The sequence below is a fragment of the Myxocyprinus asiaticus genome, chromosome 7 (genome assembly GCF_019703515.2).
Source record: "Myxocyprinus asiaticus isolate MX2 ecotype Aquarium Trade chromosome 7, UBuf_Myxa_2, whole genome shotgun sequence".
NCBI lineage: Eukaryota > Metazoa > Chordata > Actinopteri > Cypriniformes > Catostomidae > Myxocyprinus > Myxocyprinus asiaticus.
In genome coordinates this window covers 52829552-52847892 of record NC_059350.1, presented here as the reverse complement: position 1 = coordinate 52847892, position 18341 = coordinate 52829552, and the positions used below count along the sequence as shown (strand labels likewise).

Genomic DNA, 18341 nt, shown 5'->3' with positions numbered 1-18341 from the left:
CTAAATTTATAAGTTTTTTATAATGGTTTTAGTCATATCTCATCAACTATGCTGCAAATCTGTACTTGTCAAGACAATAGCTCTCCTGTAGAGGGCACCATCACAATGTGCACAGTCATGACAGAATTGAATATGTTTTTATTTGCTTTTCATCCAGGGTCCAAATTACTGCAAACGTAACTTTTTGCCACAACTGCCAGTGGTTGGTGAGAAATTTTATCGGCCTTAAATATTTATTTTACCAGCCATTAAAATGTATTTTGCATAATTTTTAGAGGTAGTGTGAACAGCAAAATCGCATTTAAATCTGACATTTTCAGTTCTGATCTGGCCACTTTTGAAAATATGATATCTGTTTTTATGAATTGTGACTTGTCAGTCAGAACTGCAGTGAATCATACCATAATCTATGAATAGCACTATATAAGCATTAATATAAGTAAAAGTATTACACAGAAAAAGGCATACATATATCTTTTGAATATATATATATAATGTATGTATACTGTATATATACAAACGTGTGGTAAACAGTTAGTCAATTTCAGGCTGACTACATTAGTAATTATAGGCAACTAGTCTGTGCAACCCATTTATTTATATACAGCTGTGCTCAAAAGTTTGCATACCCTGGCAGAAATTGTGAAATTTTGGCATTGATTTTGAAAATATGACTGATTATGCAGAAAAACTGTCTTTTATTTAAGGATATTGATCATATGAAGCCATTTGTTATCACATAGTTGTTTGGCTCCTTTTTAAATCATAATGATAACAGAAATCACCCAAATGGCCCTGATCAAAAGTTTACATACCCTTGAATGTTTGGCCTTGTTACAGACACACAAGGTGACGCACACAGGTTTAAATGGCAATTAAAGGTTAATTTCCTACACCTGTGGCTTTTTAAATTTCAATTAGTGTCTGTGTATAAATATTCAATGAGTTTGTTAGCTCTCATGCGGATGCACTGAGCAGGCTAGATACTGAGCCATGGGGAGCAGAAAAGAACTGTCAAAAGACCTGCGTATCAAGGTAATGGAACTTTATAAAGATGGAAAAGGATATAAAAAGATATCCAAAGCCTTGAAAATGCCAGTCAGTACTGTTCAATCACTTATTAAGAAGTGGAAAATTCGGGGATCTCTTGATACCAAGCCAAGGTCAGGTAGACCAAGAAAGATTTCAGCCATAACTGCCAGAAGACTTGTTCGGGATACAAAGAAAAACCCACAGGTAACCTCAGGAGAAATACAGGCTGCTCTGGAAAAAGACGGTGTGGTTGTTTCAAGGAGCACAATACGACGATACTTGAACAAAAATGAGCTGCATGGTCGAGTTGCCAGAAAGAAGCCTTTACTGCGCCAATGCCACAAAAAAGCCCGGTTACAATATGCTTGACACGCCTCACAGCTTCTGGCACGCTGTAATTTGGAGTGACGAGACCAAAATAGAGCTTTATGGTCACAACCATAAGTGCTAAATTTGGAGAGGGGTCAACAAGGCCTATAGTGAAAAGAATACCATCCCCACTGTGAAGCATGGTGGTGGCTCACTGATGTTTTGGGGGGGGTGTGAGCTCTAAAGGCACGGGGAATCTTGTGAAAATTGATGGCAAGATGAATGCAGCATGTTATCAGAAAATACTGGCAAACAATTTGCATTCTTCTGCACGAAAGCTGCACATGGGACGCTCTTGGACTTTCCAGCACGACAATGACCCTAAGCACAAGGCCAAGTTGACCCTCCAGTGGTTACAGCAGAAAAAGGTGAAGGTTCTGGAGTGGCCATCACAGTCTCCTGACCTTAATATCATCGAGCCATTCTGGGGAGATCTCAAACATGCAGTTCTTGCAAGACGACCAAAGACTTTGCATGACCTGGAGGCATTTTGCCAAGTTGAATGGGCAGCTATACCACCGGCAAGAATTTGGGGCCTCATAGACAACTATTACAAAAGACTGCATGCTGTCATTGATGCTAAAGGGGGCAATACACAGTATTAAGAACTAAGGGTATGCAGACTTTTGAACAGGGGTCATTTCATTTTTTTCTTTGTTGCCATGTTTTGTTTTATGATTGTGCCATTCTGTTATAACCTACAGTTGAATATGAATCCCATAAGAAATAAAAGAAATGTGTTTTGCCTGCTCACTCATGTTTTCTTTAAATATGGTACATATATTACCAATTCACTCAATATGCAAACATTTGAGCACAACTGTGTGTGTGTGTGTGTGTGTGTGTGTGTGTGTGTGTGTATATCTATCTATATATATATAATATATATATACACACACACACACACACACATACACTGGCAGCCAAAAGTTTGGAATAATGTACAGATTTTGCTCTTATGGAAAGAAATTGGTACTTTTATTCACCAAAGTGGCATTCAACTGATCACAATGTACAGTCAGGACATTAATAATGTGAAAAATTACTATTACAATTTGGAAAAAAAAAATCAGAACTTAAACTACTTCAAAGAGTTCTCATCAAAAAATCCTCCACGTGCAGCAATGACAGCTTTGCAGATCCTTGTTATTCAAGCTGTCAGTTTGTCCAGATACTCAGATGACATTTCACCCCACACTTCCTGTAGCACTTGCCATAGATGTGACTGTCTTGTCGGGCACTTCTCACGCACCTTACAGTCTAGCTGATCCCACAAAAGATCAATGGGGTTAAGATCCATAACACTCTTTTCCAATTATCTGTGTTTCTTTGCCACTCTAACCTATTCTTTTTCAAAAGTGTCTTTTTCTTTGCAATTCTTCCCATAAGGCCTGCACCCCTGAGTCTTCTCTTTACTGTTGTACATGAAACTGGTGTTGAGCGGGTAGAATTCAATGAAGCTGTCAGCTGAGGACATGTGAGGCGTCTATTTCTCAAACTAGAGACTCTGATGTACTTATCCTCTTGTTTAGTTGTACAACTGGTCTTCCACATCTCTTTCTGTCCTTGTTAGAGTCAGTTGTCCTTTGTCTTTGAAGACTGTAGTGTACACCTTTGTTTGAAATCTTCAGTTTTTTAGCAATTTCAAGCATTGTGTAGCCTTCATTCCTCAAAACAATGATTGACTGACGAGTTTCTAGAGAAAGCTGTTTCTTTTTTGTCATTTTTGATCTAATATTGACCTTAAGACATGCCAGTCTATTGCATACTGTGGCATATCAAAAACAAACACAAAGACAATGTTAAGCTTCATTTAATGAACCAAATATCTTTCAGCTGTGTTTTATATAATGGCAAGTGATTTTCTAGTATCAAATCACTTTTATTGTCACACAGCCATATACACAAGTGCAATGGTGTGTGAAATTCTTGGGTGCAGTTCCGATCAACATAGCAGTCGTGACAGTGATGAGACAATAACATCAAATTAACACAGCACAATTTAAAGTCTAATATACACATAATTACACTCAACAATATACAAATAATAACATACACTGTACAGTATACAATACACACAATATAGAATACACATTATTCAATAAAAAAAAGTATATAGTAGTATATATAGAATGTACAGTATTGTACTGTATTGACATTCAGGCTGTCGGTTGATAGTCAGTTGTTAAGAGAGAATATAATATAATAATAATATAATTTATGACAGTCCGGTGTGAGGAGTAAAGAGTAATAAAGTGCAGTGCTGATGTATTTTGATCGTGGGGGATCAAGAGTTCAAAAGTCTGATTGCTTGGGGGAAGAAGCTGTCATGGAGACGGCTGGTGCGGGTCCTGATGCTGCGATACCGCCTGCCTGATGGTAGCAGTGAGAACAGCCCATGGCTCGGGTGGCTGGAGTCTCTGATGATCCTCTGAGCTTTTTTCACACACCGCCTGGTATATATGTCCTGGAGAGAGGGAAGCTCACCTCCGATGATGTGTCTGGCAGCTCGCACCACCCTTTGCAGGGCTTTACGGTTGTGGGCGGTGCTATTGCCGTACCAGGCGGAGATGCAGCCAGTCAGGATGCTCTCTACAGTGCAGGTGTAGAACCATGTGAGGATGTGGCGGTTCATTCCAAACTTCCTCAGCCGTCTCAGGAAGAAGAGGCGCTGATGAGCCTTCTTCACAACGACTTCAGTGTGGATGGACCATGTGAGTTCCTCAGTGATGTGGACACCCAGGAACTTGAAGCTGCTGACTCTCTCCACTGGTGCTCCATTGATGGTGATGGGACTGTGTTCTCTGTCTTTTCTTCTGAAGTCCACCACAAGCTCCTTTGTCTTACTGACGTTGAGGGAGAGGTTGTGCTCCTGACACCAGTGTGTCAGAGTGTGCACCTCCTCTCTGTAGGCTGTTTCATCATTGTCAGTGATCAGACCTACCACCGTCGTGTCATCAGCAAACTTAATGATGGCATTGGAGCTATGTGTTGCCACACAGTCGTGTGTAAAAGGAATACAAGAGTGGGCTGAGAACACAGCCCTGTGGGGCTCCAGTGTTGAGGGTCAGTGAGGAGGAGATGTTGCTGCCTATTCTAACCACCTGGCGTCTGCTTTACAGGAAGTCCAGGATCCAGCTGCACAATGAGCTGTTTAAGCCCAGAGCCCGGAGTTTCTCATCTAGCTTGGAGGGCACTATGGTGTTGAATGCTGAGCTGTAGTCTACAAACAACATTCTCACATAAGTGTTCTTTTTTTCCAGGTGGGGAGAGAGCAGTGTGTATTGTAGATGCAATGGCATCATCATTGGAGCGGATGCTGCGGTAAGCAAACTGCAATGGGTCTAGAGAGAGAGGCAGCACAGAGCAGGTGTAATCTCTGATTAGTCTCTCAAAGCATTTGCTGATGATGGGGGTCAGAGCAACAGGACGCCAGTCATTTAAACAAGTTATTTTTGATTGCTTTGGAACAGGCACAATGGTGGATGTGTGGAAGCATGTGGGGACTACAGACAAAGAGAGGGAAAGGTTGAAAATGTCTGTAAAAACACCAGCCAGCTGGTTCACGCACGCTCTGATGACGCGGCCCGGAATGCCGCTGGACCCGCGGCTTTGCAGATATTCACCCGTCGGAAGGATCGGGTTACATCCGCTACAGAGATGGAGCGTGAACTAACCTCTGTAGCTTCGGCCGCGAGAGTTCTCTCCGCGAGGGCGGTGTTATTTACCTCAAAACTAGCATAAAAAGTATTTAGCTCATCCGGGAGAGAGGCAGCGGTGTTCATGGTAGAGTTTTTATTCCCTTTAAAGTCCGTGATGATGTTAATTCCCTGCCACATGCTTCTAGAGTTGGTGGTGTTAAACTGTCCTTCAATCTTGTTCCTGTACTGGCGTTTTGCTGTTCTGATAGTTTTTCGGAGGGCATAACTGGCTTGTTTATGCTCCTCCGCGTTCCCGGAATTAAAAGCGGAGGTCCGCACATTAAGTGCCGCATGAACGTCGCTATTTATCCATGGCTTCTGTTTCGGATAGATCCGTGTTGTTCTGGTCGGAACGACGTCCTCCACGCACTTTCTGATGAAACACATTATGCTATCGGCGTAAAGCTCGATGTCGTCATCAGAGGCGGACCGGAACATCTCCCAGTCCGTGTGATCAAAACAGTCCTGTAGCATAGAATCTGATTGGTCCGACCAGCACTGGATTGTTCTGAGAGTGGGTGCTTCCTGTTTCAGTTTCTGCCTGTAAGCGGGCAGAAGCAGAATGGAAGAGTGATCCGATTTGCCAAATGGTGGGTGGGGGAGGGATTTGTAGCCATTCTGGAAGGGAGAGTAGCAATGGTCCAAAACCTGGTCCCCTCGTGTGTTGAAACTAATGTTCTGGTGGTATTTTGGTGCGACTGATTTGAAACTGGCTTAATTAAAGTCCCTGGTCACTATGAACACGGCCTCAGGGTGCACGGTTTCCTGCTCACTTATACTCCCATACAGTTCCTTGAGTGCCCGGTCTGTGTCGGCTTGTGGGGGAATGTACACAGCAGTGATAATGATCGCTGTGAATTCCCTCGGTAGCCAGAATGGTCGACACAGAAGCATGAGAAATTCCAGATCAGAAAAGCAGAAAGACTTGATAGAATGTACGTTCCTCTGATCACACCAGGATTTGTTGATCATAAAACATACACCACCACCTCTGCTTTTACCTGAGAGGTCTTTCGCTCTGTCCGCTCGGTGCACGGAGAACCCAGCGGGTTCAATGACTGAGTCTGGAATCTCCGCAGACATCCAAGTTTCTGTAAGGCAGATAATGCAGCAGTCCCTCGTCTCTCGTTGGAAAGAGATCCGCACTTTCAGCTCGCAGAGCTTGTTATCCAGAGACTGAACATTTGCCAGTAGAATAGTGGGTAGCGGGGGTCGATTTGCGCGGCATCTTACTCTGATGAGAACGCCGGCTCCGTTTCCCCTTTTCCTCCTGCGTTTCCGCATCCGGGCTGCCCAGACAAAGGGCTCCGCTTGCGTGTTTGTAAACAGCGGGTCGGCATTGAGGAATTTGAAGACCGGTTTACGGTGTGAAATTGCTGAACCAATGTCCAAAAGTGTTTGTCTGTCGTAGACAATAAGGCAGACAACATCCAAGACAAAAAACATAAGAATTGTGAACAAAACAAACAAAACACTACCATGTTGTTTCAGAGCTCGCAACGCAGCCATCACTCCAACACCTTATCCTTGAGTAATCATGCTAAATTGCTAATTTGACCTTTGACTCAAGATGGCGCCGAGTATGGCTGCTGGAAATGGGGCTTTTTTCCAAATAATGTTGGTGCTGTTTTTTACATCAGTAATATCCTGACTATACTTTGTGATCAGTTGAATGCCACTTTGGTGAATTAAAGTACCAATTTCCTTCTGAAACAGCAAAATCTGTACATTATTCCAAACTTTTGGCCGCCAATGTATGTGTATGTATGTATGTGTGTGTGTGTGTGTATGTATATATATATATATTAGGGGTGTAACGGTACATGTATTCATCCCGAACCGTCACGGTTCGGTGCATGCAGTCAGACGAAGAATACATCTGAGTCAGTCACAGGTGATCCAATCCAGAAGGGGGCACGCGCAGTAATGCAACACTGTTTGCTAACCGCCACAACAGGAAAAGAGCAGAAGAAGAAGAGACCATCTATGCACCATCCCAAAACAAGAATGGCTTCTCCTAATGCACAAGTTTTATTTTTCATTATTCTATTTATTTTGTACTTTTATAACACAAGAGATGCTTTTCAGTTTTGTAGCTGATTTTGACCAAATACCTTTTGTTTTTTATCAACCCTACAAAAAAATATGGCCTGTGTAAGAGTGCATTCTGTTTACGGCTTAGTGCTTAATACACTAAAGGAGGCTGTACTGTACCAACTACCTCAGGGGGGGACTAAATGCCGCTAGGTGGAACAAACTGTAATTTGCACTATTGTCTATTCAAAATAAATGAAAAGAAACCTAACATTTGGGATTTGTTGCTTTTTCCTGTTGTACCGAACTCGTATCGAACCGTGACCCCAAAACCAAGGTACGTACCGAACTGATTCTGTGTACCGTTACACCACTGATATATATATATATACACACACACACACATACACACAGACACAGTGTAGTTACAGAAATACTCAAACCAACCCATCTGGCACCAACAAACATTCATGCCATTATCTAATCAGCCAATCATGTGGCAGCAGTGCAGTGCATAAAACCAAGCAGATATGGGTCAGGAGCTTCAGTTAATGTTCATATCAACCATCAGAATGAGGAAAAATGTGATCTCAGTGATTTGAAGCATGATTCATGAGTGTTGGTGCCAGATGGGCTGGTTTGAGTATTTCTGTAACTGCTGATCTCCTGGAATTTTCATGCACAACAGTCTCTACATAAAAGTTATTATAAAAATATGATATATTAAATGGTATTATGAAATTTGTTGGTAATGTTATGAGAAACATGCCATGGGTCAGTTTAGGAGCATTATTTAGATCAGTGTCTAATATGGACCATATTTTTAAAGGTCATATGAACAACATCACAGAAAAATTGCACAGGCAATCAGAGTTGGTCACTTTGGCTTGCTTGGTAAACTAAGCCATTGTGCCACTTGCAGACTATCATATTAGTCAGTCTCTCAAAGAAATGGCACCTCTCACAAAGCATGGAGACCTACCATGATTTTATTACTCATATTTTCGTTTCGATGCCTTAACACCTGGAATCTAGGCTACCATATTTACATTTTTATATTAAATTTAATGATGCACAACAGTCACTGTGCTTTTCCTTAGTAAACCATTAACATATCTTTATTTGATTTACTCTTGTCAAAAAAAGAAAAAGAGGGTAAATTGTTATTACATTGCAATTTTGCCATGTGTTATTTTACAATTCATAAAATAGTCGCTTTTTATGTGTGTGAAACTGCAGGCTGGAGCAGCCCTACTTTAATGCGAATGCTGCAGTTTTTGAAGCTCTTAGTCACTGTCACAAGCTGCGTCGTCTGTGTCTCGTCTCTCGACATGGAACCTTCCAGCCCTCTGCTGTGGCAGCTTTCATGCAGTGCTGTGAAGATGTCATCATGTGCCACATGTTCATGAGCGGAACACTGGTGGCCTGTAAAACACTGCAGAAATCCCTGCTGGACAGGTTCGTTTTAAGAATTATTACAATGTCCTGTAATACTAGTGACTCCTCTGCTCTTCTGTAATGTTTAAAATTATTATTCTGGTAATAAACTGGTTTAAATAAATTTGTACCCTCTCATTCTGCAGTTTCTCAACATCTCGTCCAGCCCTTAGTGTGGTGATTTACCCTTTACTACATGAAGACCTGGCACATGTCATCAGGGGTATGCCACTTTGCCACCTAGATGAGATCACACTTTTCAAAAGCCGTGTTGCTGAGGAGCCCATGAAACTGTGATGGAAACCCAGAAAAAGAAAATTATCAGTGCTGTTCTTTTAGACAGAATATGTATAGTGAGAAATCTCTTTTTGTTTAATAAATATAAGAAATCTGGTCAGTGGATACCAGGGAAAGTTTTTGACCATTTGTCTTGGTTTGAGAGTTGTGCTTATGTCTTAAACCAAATGGAAAATCACAACTTTAAGCAAGGTCATCTTTTAGTAGTAAAGAACCAGTATGAACAAACTCTTTACCAACTGAAAATGTTATCTTTGTGTATGTGCCAAAATTAAACCTACATCATATCTTCATTCATTGTGTTCCTTGTTAAATCTGCTCGTCCTCTGTTTGTAATGCTAGACACAGTTTAGGAACATACAAAATGTGTTGGGCCTTTGAACATGGACCCCTAAATCATCGGACATCTATTGTCTCTTACTAAATTAGGAAAATACACTTTCACTTTTTTGGGGAAGTGAAACAAGCTTCTAGCAAGGTTATATACTGTACATATCTTGTTCCAAGAAAGCTCTGTCTGTGATGTGAACCCAGGGGAACTTGAAGCTGTTTTAGATTAGATTAGATAAGATTCAAAATAAATTATGGTAAATAAAGAACTTATGGGTAAGTGAAAATGAGTTAGCATAGCAGTTTAGTGCAGTGATCAATGAGATATAAGATAGTGTAGTGCAAATGACATCATATATTTTAAAGAATATATTATGGTATGAAAATGTGCAAAAAGGCAATGTTGTGTAACAAATTATTTCGAGTATTAAGTGTAAATGGGCTACTAAACAGGCTACTAAATATTCAAGAATCAGCTCATAAAATACTGAATGCCTGATCACAGAATGTACTTTTCCATTTACAAATTCATATAAGATAGAAGAGTATAAGTCAATCAATTTAAGCCTCAAGGTTTGACAAGTTGTGCATTCTGAGATGCTATTCTTCTCACTACAATTGAACAGAATGGTTATTGGAGTTACCATAGCCTTTTTGTCAGCTGTAATCAGTCTGGCCATTCTCTGTTGACCTCCCTCATCAACAAGGTGTTTCCGTATGCAGAACTGCTGCTCACTGGATGTTTTTTATTTTTGCCACCATTCTGAGTAAACTGTGAGACTGTTGTGTGTAACGCCTTCCAAAACGGTCAGAAATCTAGGGGTAACCATCGACAACAGACTAAATTTCACAGACCACATCTCAAAGACCGCAAGATCATGTAGATTTACACTCTACAATATCAGGAAGACCCTTCCTCTCTGAACATGCCACACAACTGCTTGTCCAGTCACTTGTCATAACTAGACTGGACTACTGTAACGCTCTCATTGCAGGCCTCCCTGCATGTGCAATTAGACCCCTGCAAATGATCCAGAATGCAGCAGCATGTCTGGTCTTTAATGAACCAAAGAGAGCGCACGTTACACCACTCCTCATCTCTCTCCACTGGCTGCCGGTTGATGCACGTATCAAATTCAAGGCTCTGATGCTAGCATACAGAACAGTCACTGGGTCTGCTCCAGCATACCTAAAATCATTTATGCAGAGCTACACGCCCACTAGAAGCCTGCGGTCGGCTAAGGAACGTCGCCTTGTTGTACCAACACAAAGAGGCACCAAAACACTTTTCCGGACTTTCAGCTTCATCGTACCACGATGGTGGAACGACCTTCCCAAATGACATCCGTGAAGCTGACTCACTCTCTATCTTCAAAAAATGACTAAAAACACATCTTTTCCATGAGCACTTAACCAGTCATTAATAAAAGAAAAAAGAAAAAAAAAATTCTTGATGCACATTGAATCTGTTTTGAATACTATTCTGATGCTAGTGAAACTTTGTAGTATGTCACTTTTCATACTCTGCCAAATATATAAATATAAATGTTAAAATCCCAGGAGATCAGCAGTTAAAGATATACTCAAACCAGCCTGTCTGGTACCAACAATCATGCCATGGTAGAAATCACAGAGATCACATTTTTTCCCAATTCTGATGGTTAATTTGAACATTAACTGAAGCTCCTGACCCATATCTGCATGATTTTATGCATAGCTCTGCTGCCACACTATTGGCTGATTATATAATCGCATGAATATGTAGGTGTACAGGTGTTCCTAATAAAGTGCTCAGTGAGTGTAGAAAGATAGATATGCAGTGTAACTTATTTTGTTATGTAGTATTAGTCCAAAAATAAGATTGTAAATGTGTATTTTTGTTTGCATGTGTGTGCATGTCACAGCACCTTGTATCAGGGTGAGGAAAACCAATAGCTCCTCTCCAGTTAGAATTGATACATATGCAAGGATTATGTTTAAAAATGTAAAAAAAAAAATTCACATAGTAGTATAAAGTAGTATTTCAGTATATTTCAATTAACTTTGTAAGCTGTAGGCCTTATACCTTGTTTAGCACATTACAAATGAATGCCACACCTGTACGAGGGTGTTACAACAGTATCTGATATAAAGGAAGTTATAATGAATGCTCTCCTTGTCTTTGCATACTTAGTGTGAAAAATTGGAGCTATGCATGTAGATTTTAGATATTTATTTTTTTGGTATTACAAAATACAAAGGTAAAATATCATATGAAAAACATGTCATGTTTTTTTCTGGAGCAAGACTGCAAAAAGTGTTACAACTGTACTCTATATTTATATACCCTTAACCTAATTTTGCTGATGATATCTTTGTTAGGCTGTCACCTCCAGAGAACATGGGTAGGAGAAACCAAATGTTTTCTGGGCCCCATGACTATATTACTCTGGGCCCCTTTCCTATTAAAAAATAGTCTAGAACTGTTACAACCACCACCCCGCCACTGAATATCGAAAACTAAAACAAAAGTGGTGGTGGCACCGTGGGCTAAAGCACAGACCTAGTAAGCAGAAGGTTGCCAATTCAATCCCCTAAGTCACCACCATTGTGTCCTTGAGCAAGACACTTAACTCCAGCTTGCTCTGGTGGGATTGTCCTTGTAGTAAATGCACTGTAATTTACTTTGGATAAAAGTGTCTGCCAAATGCATAAATGTAAACTCTACTGTGCTAAAAGAGCTGACGACTTGGACTCTTACCCCATTAGTTTAATGACGCTTACACACTAGACTTTATGCTGTGTCACGGAACGCTGCAAATGCATTAAATTAATGAATTCTAAATTTGCAGTGTCATGCAATGAAAGATTGAGAACATTTCAAGCTTTGTCACAATGCACTCTGCCGTATGCATCCGTTGACCAATGAGAATTTAAGAGAGGCAGGTCCAATTGTGCTTTTGTGAAATCCAGTTTGCTGGCTCTTTCCATACCCTCATAACGGAGCTTACACATTCCTATCCGTCAAATGCTCTGTCTGAGCTTTCGGGTATTGTATGTAAAGAGAGGTCTTAATAGGTGATAAGGATGGGGTGAAAACTAGCTACTGGTAAGCAATGACATATATGTAAAATACAGTGTTGAGTAACATCAATTATGTGTTATATAAATATATACTGTATTTTCTCAAGTTAAATAATATAACTTTTAATAATAGGTTCTGTTATAATAAAAACTGTTCTACATTGTTTTTTTTAACAGTATGTTATAGTTCTTTAGATTATAAGCCTATTTTCATTTTTTTTCTTAATCCAGAAATTTGATATACACTATATTGCCAAAAGTATTCGCTCACCCATCCAAATAATTGAATTCAGGTGTTCCAATCACTTCCATGGCCACAGGTGTATAAAATGAAGCACCTAGGCATGCAGACTGCTTCTACAAACATTTGTGAAAGAATGGGCCGCTCTCAGGAGCTCAGTGAATTCCAGTGTGGTACTGTGATAGGATGCCACCTGTACAACAAGTCCAGTCGTGAAATTTCCTCGCTACTAAATATTCCAAAGTCAACTGTCAGTGGTATTATAACAAAGTGGAAGCGATTGGGAATGACAGCAACTCGCCACGTAAAATGACAGAGTGGGGTCAGTGGATGCTGAGGCGCATAGTGCGCTGAGGTCGCCAACTTTCTGCAGAGTCAATCGCTACAGACCTCCAAAGTTCATGTGGCCTTCAGATTAGCTCAAGAACAGTGCGTAGAGAGCTTCATGGAATGGGTTTCCATGGCCGAGCAGCTGCATCCAAGCCATACATCACCAAGTGCAATGCAAAGCGTCGGATGCAGTGGTGTAAAGCACGCCGCCACTGGACTCTAGAGCAGTGGAGACGCGTTCTCTGGAGTGACGAATCACGCTTCTCCATCTGGCAATCTGATGGACGAGTCTGGGTTTGGCGGTTGCCAGGAGAACGGTACTTGTCTGACTGCATTGTGCCAACTGTGAAGTTTGGTGGAGGGGGGATTATGGTGTGGGGTTGTTTTTCAGGAGCTGGGCTTGGCCCCTTAGTTCCAGTGAAAGGAACTCTGAATGCTTCAGCATACCAAGAGATTTTGGACAATTCCATGCTCCCAACTTTGTGGGAACAGTTTGGGGATGGCCCCTTCCTGTTCCAACATGACTGCGCACCAGTGCACAAAGCAAGGTCCATAAAGACATGGATGAGCTAGACTGGCCTGCACAGAGTCCTGACCTCAACCCGATAGAGCACTTTTGGGATGAATTAGAGCGAAGACTGCGAGCCAGGCCTTCTCGTCCAACATCAGTGTCTGACCTCACAAATGCGCTTCTGGACGAATGGTCAAAAATTCCCATAAACACACTCCTAAACCTTGTGGAAAGCCTTCCCAGAAGTGTTGAAGCTGTTATAGCTGCAAAGGGTGGGCCGACGTCATATTAAACCCTATGGATTAAGAATGGGATGTCACTTAAGTTCATATGCGTCTAAAGACAGATGAGCGAATACTTTTGGCAGTATAGTGTATATCATTTATATGTCTTGTACTTGCAGAGAAATTCATTCATCATCATGATGCTCCTCTTTCCTGTGCTGGTGCTTCGGCAAGAGTTGTGCGAGACTTTCAGAACACTTGTGATATTTTTTTTGCAGGCAAACAACCACCAACAGTATTTTCTGGAGATCAGTACAAAAAGATCTGCCAAACTCTAAATGGCGATGTTCATTACGCTACACTTTATGACACTGAAAACAAGATTCCAGTGTCCTCGGCTTATACATTTGAGGGGAAAAAGAACTGCAAAAGAAAAAAATGGTACATTGAACCTCATGCAAGTCCAATAGAACTCTGTTCAAATAAATGTACGTTTTAATAGAAACACTTTATTTTATTTTTGGATAACAGTTAAAGGTTTTATTTTGTGGAAAGAAAAACCAAAATAATAAAAGGACCACAAAGACGACTAGTCAGTGTAACATTTTAATTTAAAGGGAAAACTGAAAAATCTTAGGATTCTGCTAAAAGTTCTCAAAGATATTAAGTTAAATAATTGAAGTTGAATTCAAACTCAGAACGTCGTCTTCATGTGGCTGCATGATTACTGGAGTTTAGAGTTCTTATGGCAGTGGAGTTCTTGAGAGAAATGGTTAAGACATTTTTAAAAGGGAAACATAGAAATAAAACCCTTATGCAACGTGTGAGAGGGGTCTGCAGTTAGTTTTGTTGTACAATCGGATGCATGGCTTGGTAATGTTCAGGGCTCCTGTAACAGGATCACTCTATTATGCCATCAATTGTGCTGTTTTTCAGTTGTCTATAAAAAACCTTCCCAAATATATTAACTATTACTCAATTATAACGTAACTATAACCAGGGTTGTGTTAAAGTATTCCGCTACAGATGACAGAATACATGATATAAAATGTGATTTGTAATGTATTACGTTGGATTACTCAAGGTCAGTAATGTAATCTAAATACTTTGGATTACTTTGTCAGCACTGGCAGATGTTTGACTATAAACAAGTAAATAAAGAAATACACTTCAATGTAAAAATACATTCTCTGAAAAAAGTCTAAATATCTTATGCAGTTTTACTACTCAAGTAAACGTGTCTTGTTTTAAGGATTTTTAGATATTTTTACAGGATAACAACATTTAAATTCTCATTACGAATAAATGTTTTGCAGTAAATCTTTGCCCTAAAATCAAAGATCTTACTAGAGAAAAAATTATGCTCCAATGTGCATTTTCGTCATAGAATTCATTATAAAATATAATCGCGTCTGATAACAGATGCATGTAAAGGCAAGAAATAGCATTTTAGCTTAGCATAAAGCTAAATGTTCACATGACAATTTACAGAAGGCTTACTATTTTTGCTTCTCCAAGCGTCAAAACCCCACAGAGTGAACACAAAGACATCCTTTTATGATCGTATGTGGATTCTGTTTATAGAATAAGGCAGAAAATATGTTATTTGTAGCTTTCTTTATAATGTTAAAGGCTACATTGGTTAGCATTTCTTGTAAAAATACCCTAAATCCATACAAAACATTGACAAGGCATGTAAACGTGTGTTTATTGGATTTATGTTTCATCTGTCAAAGCGTTTCTAACTGGATTTTGTTAAGCTGTAGAAACAAGATACTGTATAGTTACTCTATTAAGCTTGTATGAATGAAACAAATCATAAGATGGTGTTTCACCACTGTTCAAAAGCTGCTCCTATATGAATAAATGTTTTCCATCTGAAAGGACTAAATATTAAATGAAACAAATGACAATAAAATGCAAAGTAATCTCTTCAGTAATCAAAATACTTTTTGAATGTAACTGTATTCTAATTACCAATGATTTAAACTGTAACTGTAGTGGAATACAGTTACTTATATTTTGTATTTTAAATACGTAATCCTGTTACATGTATTCCGTTACTCCCCAACCCTGAATATAACTATTGTATATTATTAGCATGCATTTATTTATCTGATAATGCAAACTGTTATCAAACTCTTCTTTTTCATTTTGCAGCTTGATGATGAACATGCTGGACCAGACATGAAAAGGGACAAAACTTGTACATTTTCTGAAAATCAAGCTGTAAATGATGACTATGACATCGCTGTGAAAATTGGCTTCCACAGGGGTCACTTGGCACCAGTCTCCCAGGCAAACAAACTCACAGTCCTGTGTCTTTGCCACCTTCACTCTCACTAATGCTGCACCACCATACAGATCTTTTAACCAAGGTAAATGGAGGGTAGTAGAAAACAATATGGTGTCCGCTCTGGAAAACCATTGTCTAAGAAATACTGCTTACATTGTGACAATAGAGTAAATGTGCCTAGTCATTTTTGGACTACATACTGTTGTAAAAGCAAAAATAATGATTTAATCTCAGGAGGAGTTATTGGAGAAAATGTGAACAGTAGTCCTACTCCTCTGAAAATGTCTGTGAAAGGTTTAGAGATACGTTTGGCAGAACTTTATAAAAAAGGCTTCAGTTTGTTTAGTGCAAATTGCAGAGAAGCTCACTATGTCCCAGTGACTCGCTATAATTCAGCTGGAAAAAGAGAGCGGGGGGAAATAATAAGGTCCCTGTTTTTGTTCAGAAAAAGAAACATTTCAAATTAAACCTTTATTGAGGTATTGTATTTAGAAATTTGATTGGAATCTTAATCGTATTATTGTCTTCATTATTGTTGTTTAGAGTATTGCCGAAATGATTAGAATGACAGTCCCATGCAATCATTAAAAAAGTCCAGCATGAGACTTTTTGTTCCTTATTTTTTTAAACTGGAAACCTTTGTTCACATATGTAAATGAATCCATGTCTTTCTTTTTTCCTCTGACTGTTGTACATTCAATTAAAAATTATTTGAACTTATTTAAAATGTACAGTCCTTTATTTATACACAAGCTGACGCAGTAGTTGTGAAACAGACAGATATACAAATATTTTCCCATGTTAGTCGGATCACTACAACACTATATCTGATGTCATCTTTTGTGTTTTGTAATCTTTGTAATTATTATTTTTGAGCATTTCATATTCTGTCATTCAGAACATGTTGAAACTGTCTACAGCTTCTAGTTTAGGACATTCATCATTTCATAACTTTCTGTCAGAAGATCCTTTGTCTAGTTTTTACGTTAAGTATAAATTGCGTGTAATGTCAGTTCATTCTCTTCTCTCGTTTTCTTTTCTTCATTATTTAACAACAGATAAGTCTAGAAGAACCAATCACTTTTCGCCGTTCTGGAACTTCCACCAGACTACACTCAAAAAAATTATTTTTGCTGCTTGTTCAATTAACTTAATAATAAAAACAAAAAAGCCACACAATTCTAGAATATGTCACAACTTGATTTCATTGCATTCTATCGATTTACATTTGTAAAATGGATATACTTGTTAGTGTTTAATGTTTTGTTATGTTGAGATTTAGAAGAGTTTCTGTTATGTTGGAGTTTGCCAGGGATTACCAATTAGCTAACGATGAGGACAGGTAGATATCGCACATTAAATTAATCAGTGTTGTGGAGTAGCTAACTACATGTAGCGACGCTACTAATTTAACTACATTTTTCAGTAGCTTTACAGTAGCTCAGCTGCTTTTAAAACAGAGTAGCTTAACAGTAGCAAACTACTTTTTCCAGCAAGTAGCGGTGTAGCGTGACCAAACGCTACATCATGTTGGTCAGATTATAACTAATAGCCTTCCTTATTGCGTAGAAGCCAAACTGGCAAAACGTCCGACGATCTGGCAGCATATTTCTGTCTGCTGATCAGAATCAGGCGGCGTCGTCTTCTTTTGTAATGGCAGATCACAAACAAAAATAGTGAATTACCATCATCTACTGAGAGCTTATTACAGCTCACTTGGATCAGAAGAGATTGTTTGATGGTTATGTAAAGTGAGCAACCACAGTTTGTTTACCTTTACAAGACGTACAGGGGCAGGTCAGTCTGAAAATGATGAAAGAACACCATTTTATTCTTCTATGAAACAAAGAATATTTCAGACACTTTGTTCTTAATAGATCACACAACAGCATAATTACCTTTACTATATTAAATAATAATAAATAATTCAAAAAGTTATAATTGCCTTTTGAGGGATTTTGTTTCTGTTGTAAATATGTTTATTTCGCTTATCATCTGTGCGTTATTGGGAGCAGCGAGTGAATTATTATTATAATATTTATAAATATACAGTATATATTATTATAATAATTACTATCATGCAGAACTATTTGATTTCTCCAATTCTTAGCATTTAATTAACTATTATTTTCATGTAAAATAAATAAAACGATTGGTAAAAGAAATCATTTATGGCATGAATTATTATGCAACAATCTAGGATGACCATCCGTCCACTTTTTTTGGACCTGAACAAAGTGAACAAATATTTGTAGAGCAACCTCTGTATGTGACCTGTAAAGCTGGCACTTGCATGTCAATGGCAAAAAAGTCAGAAAATACAATGAGCATGAACCCAGGCGAGGGGAGAAACAAGCCTCGAGTCTTTATTCACATATTATCCACAATAAATATTATGTGGCAAGAACAAAAAATGCCAGCTCAAGGAGAGTTTGTCATAAAAATGTGATCTTTAGGGAAGCAGGCTACACCTGGC

General features: G+C 39.1%; 1 protein-coding gene across 3 annotated transcripts in view; it reads left to right on the top strand.

The window, feature by feature from the left end:
* Positions 1-16483, top strand: part of fbxl18 (F-box and leucine-rich repeat protein 18) — a 32336-nt gene extending 15853 nt beyond the window's left edge. Inside the window, exons 4-5 of one of the 3 annotated variants that reach the window (XM_051702796.1) lie at positions 8376-8594; positions 8720-9346. In XM_051702796.1, coding sequence (XP_051558756.1) covers positions 8376-8594; positions 8720-8870 — 370 coding nt within the window. In that variant the 3' untranslated portion in view covers positions 8871-9346. Of the gene's footprint in view, positions 1-157; positions 207-8375; positions 8595-8719; positions 9347-15729 lie in introns of those variants that run through there. The other 2 variants (XM_051702797.1, XM_051702798.1) reach the window with 2 other exon arrangements.
* The last annotated feature ends 1858 nt before the right edge of the window (positions 16484-18341 follow it).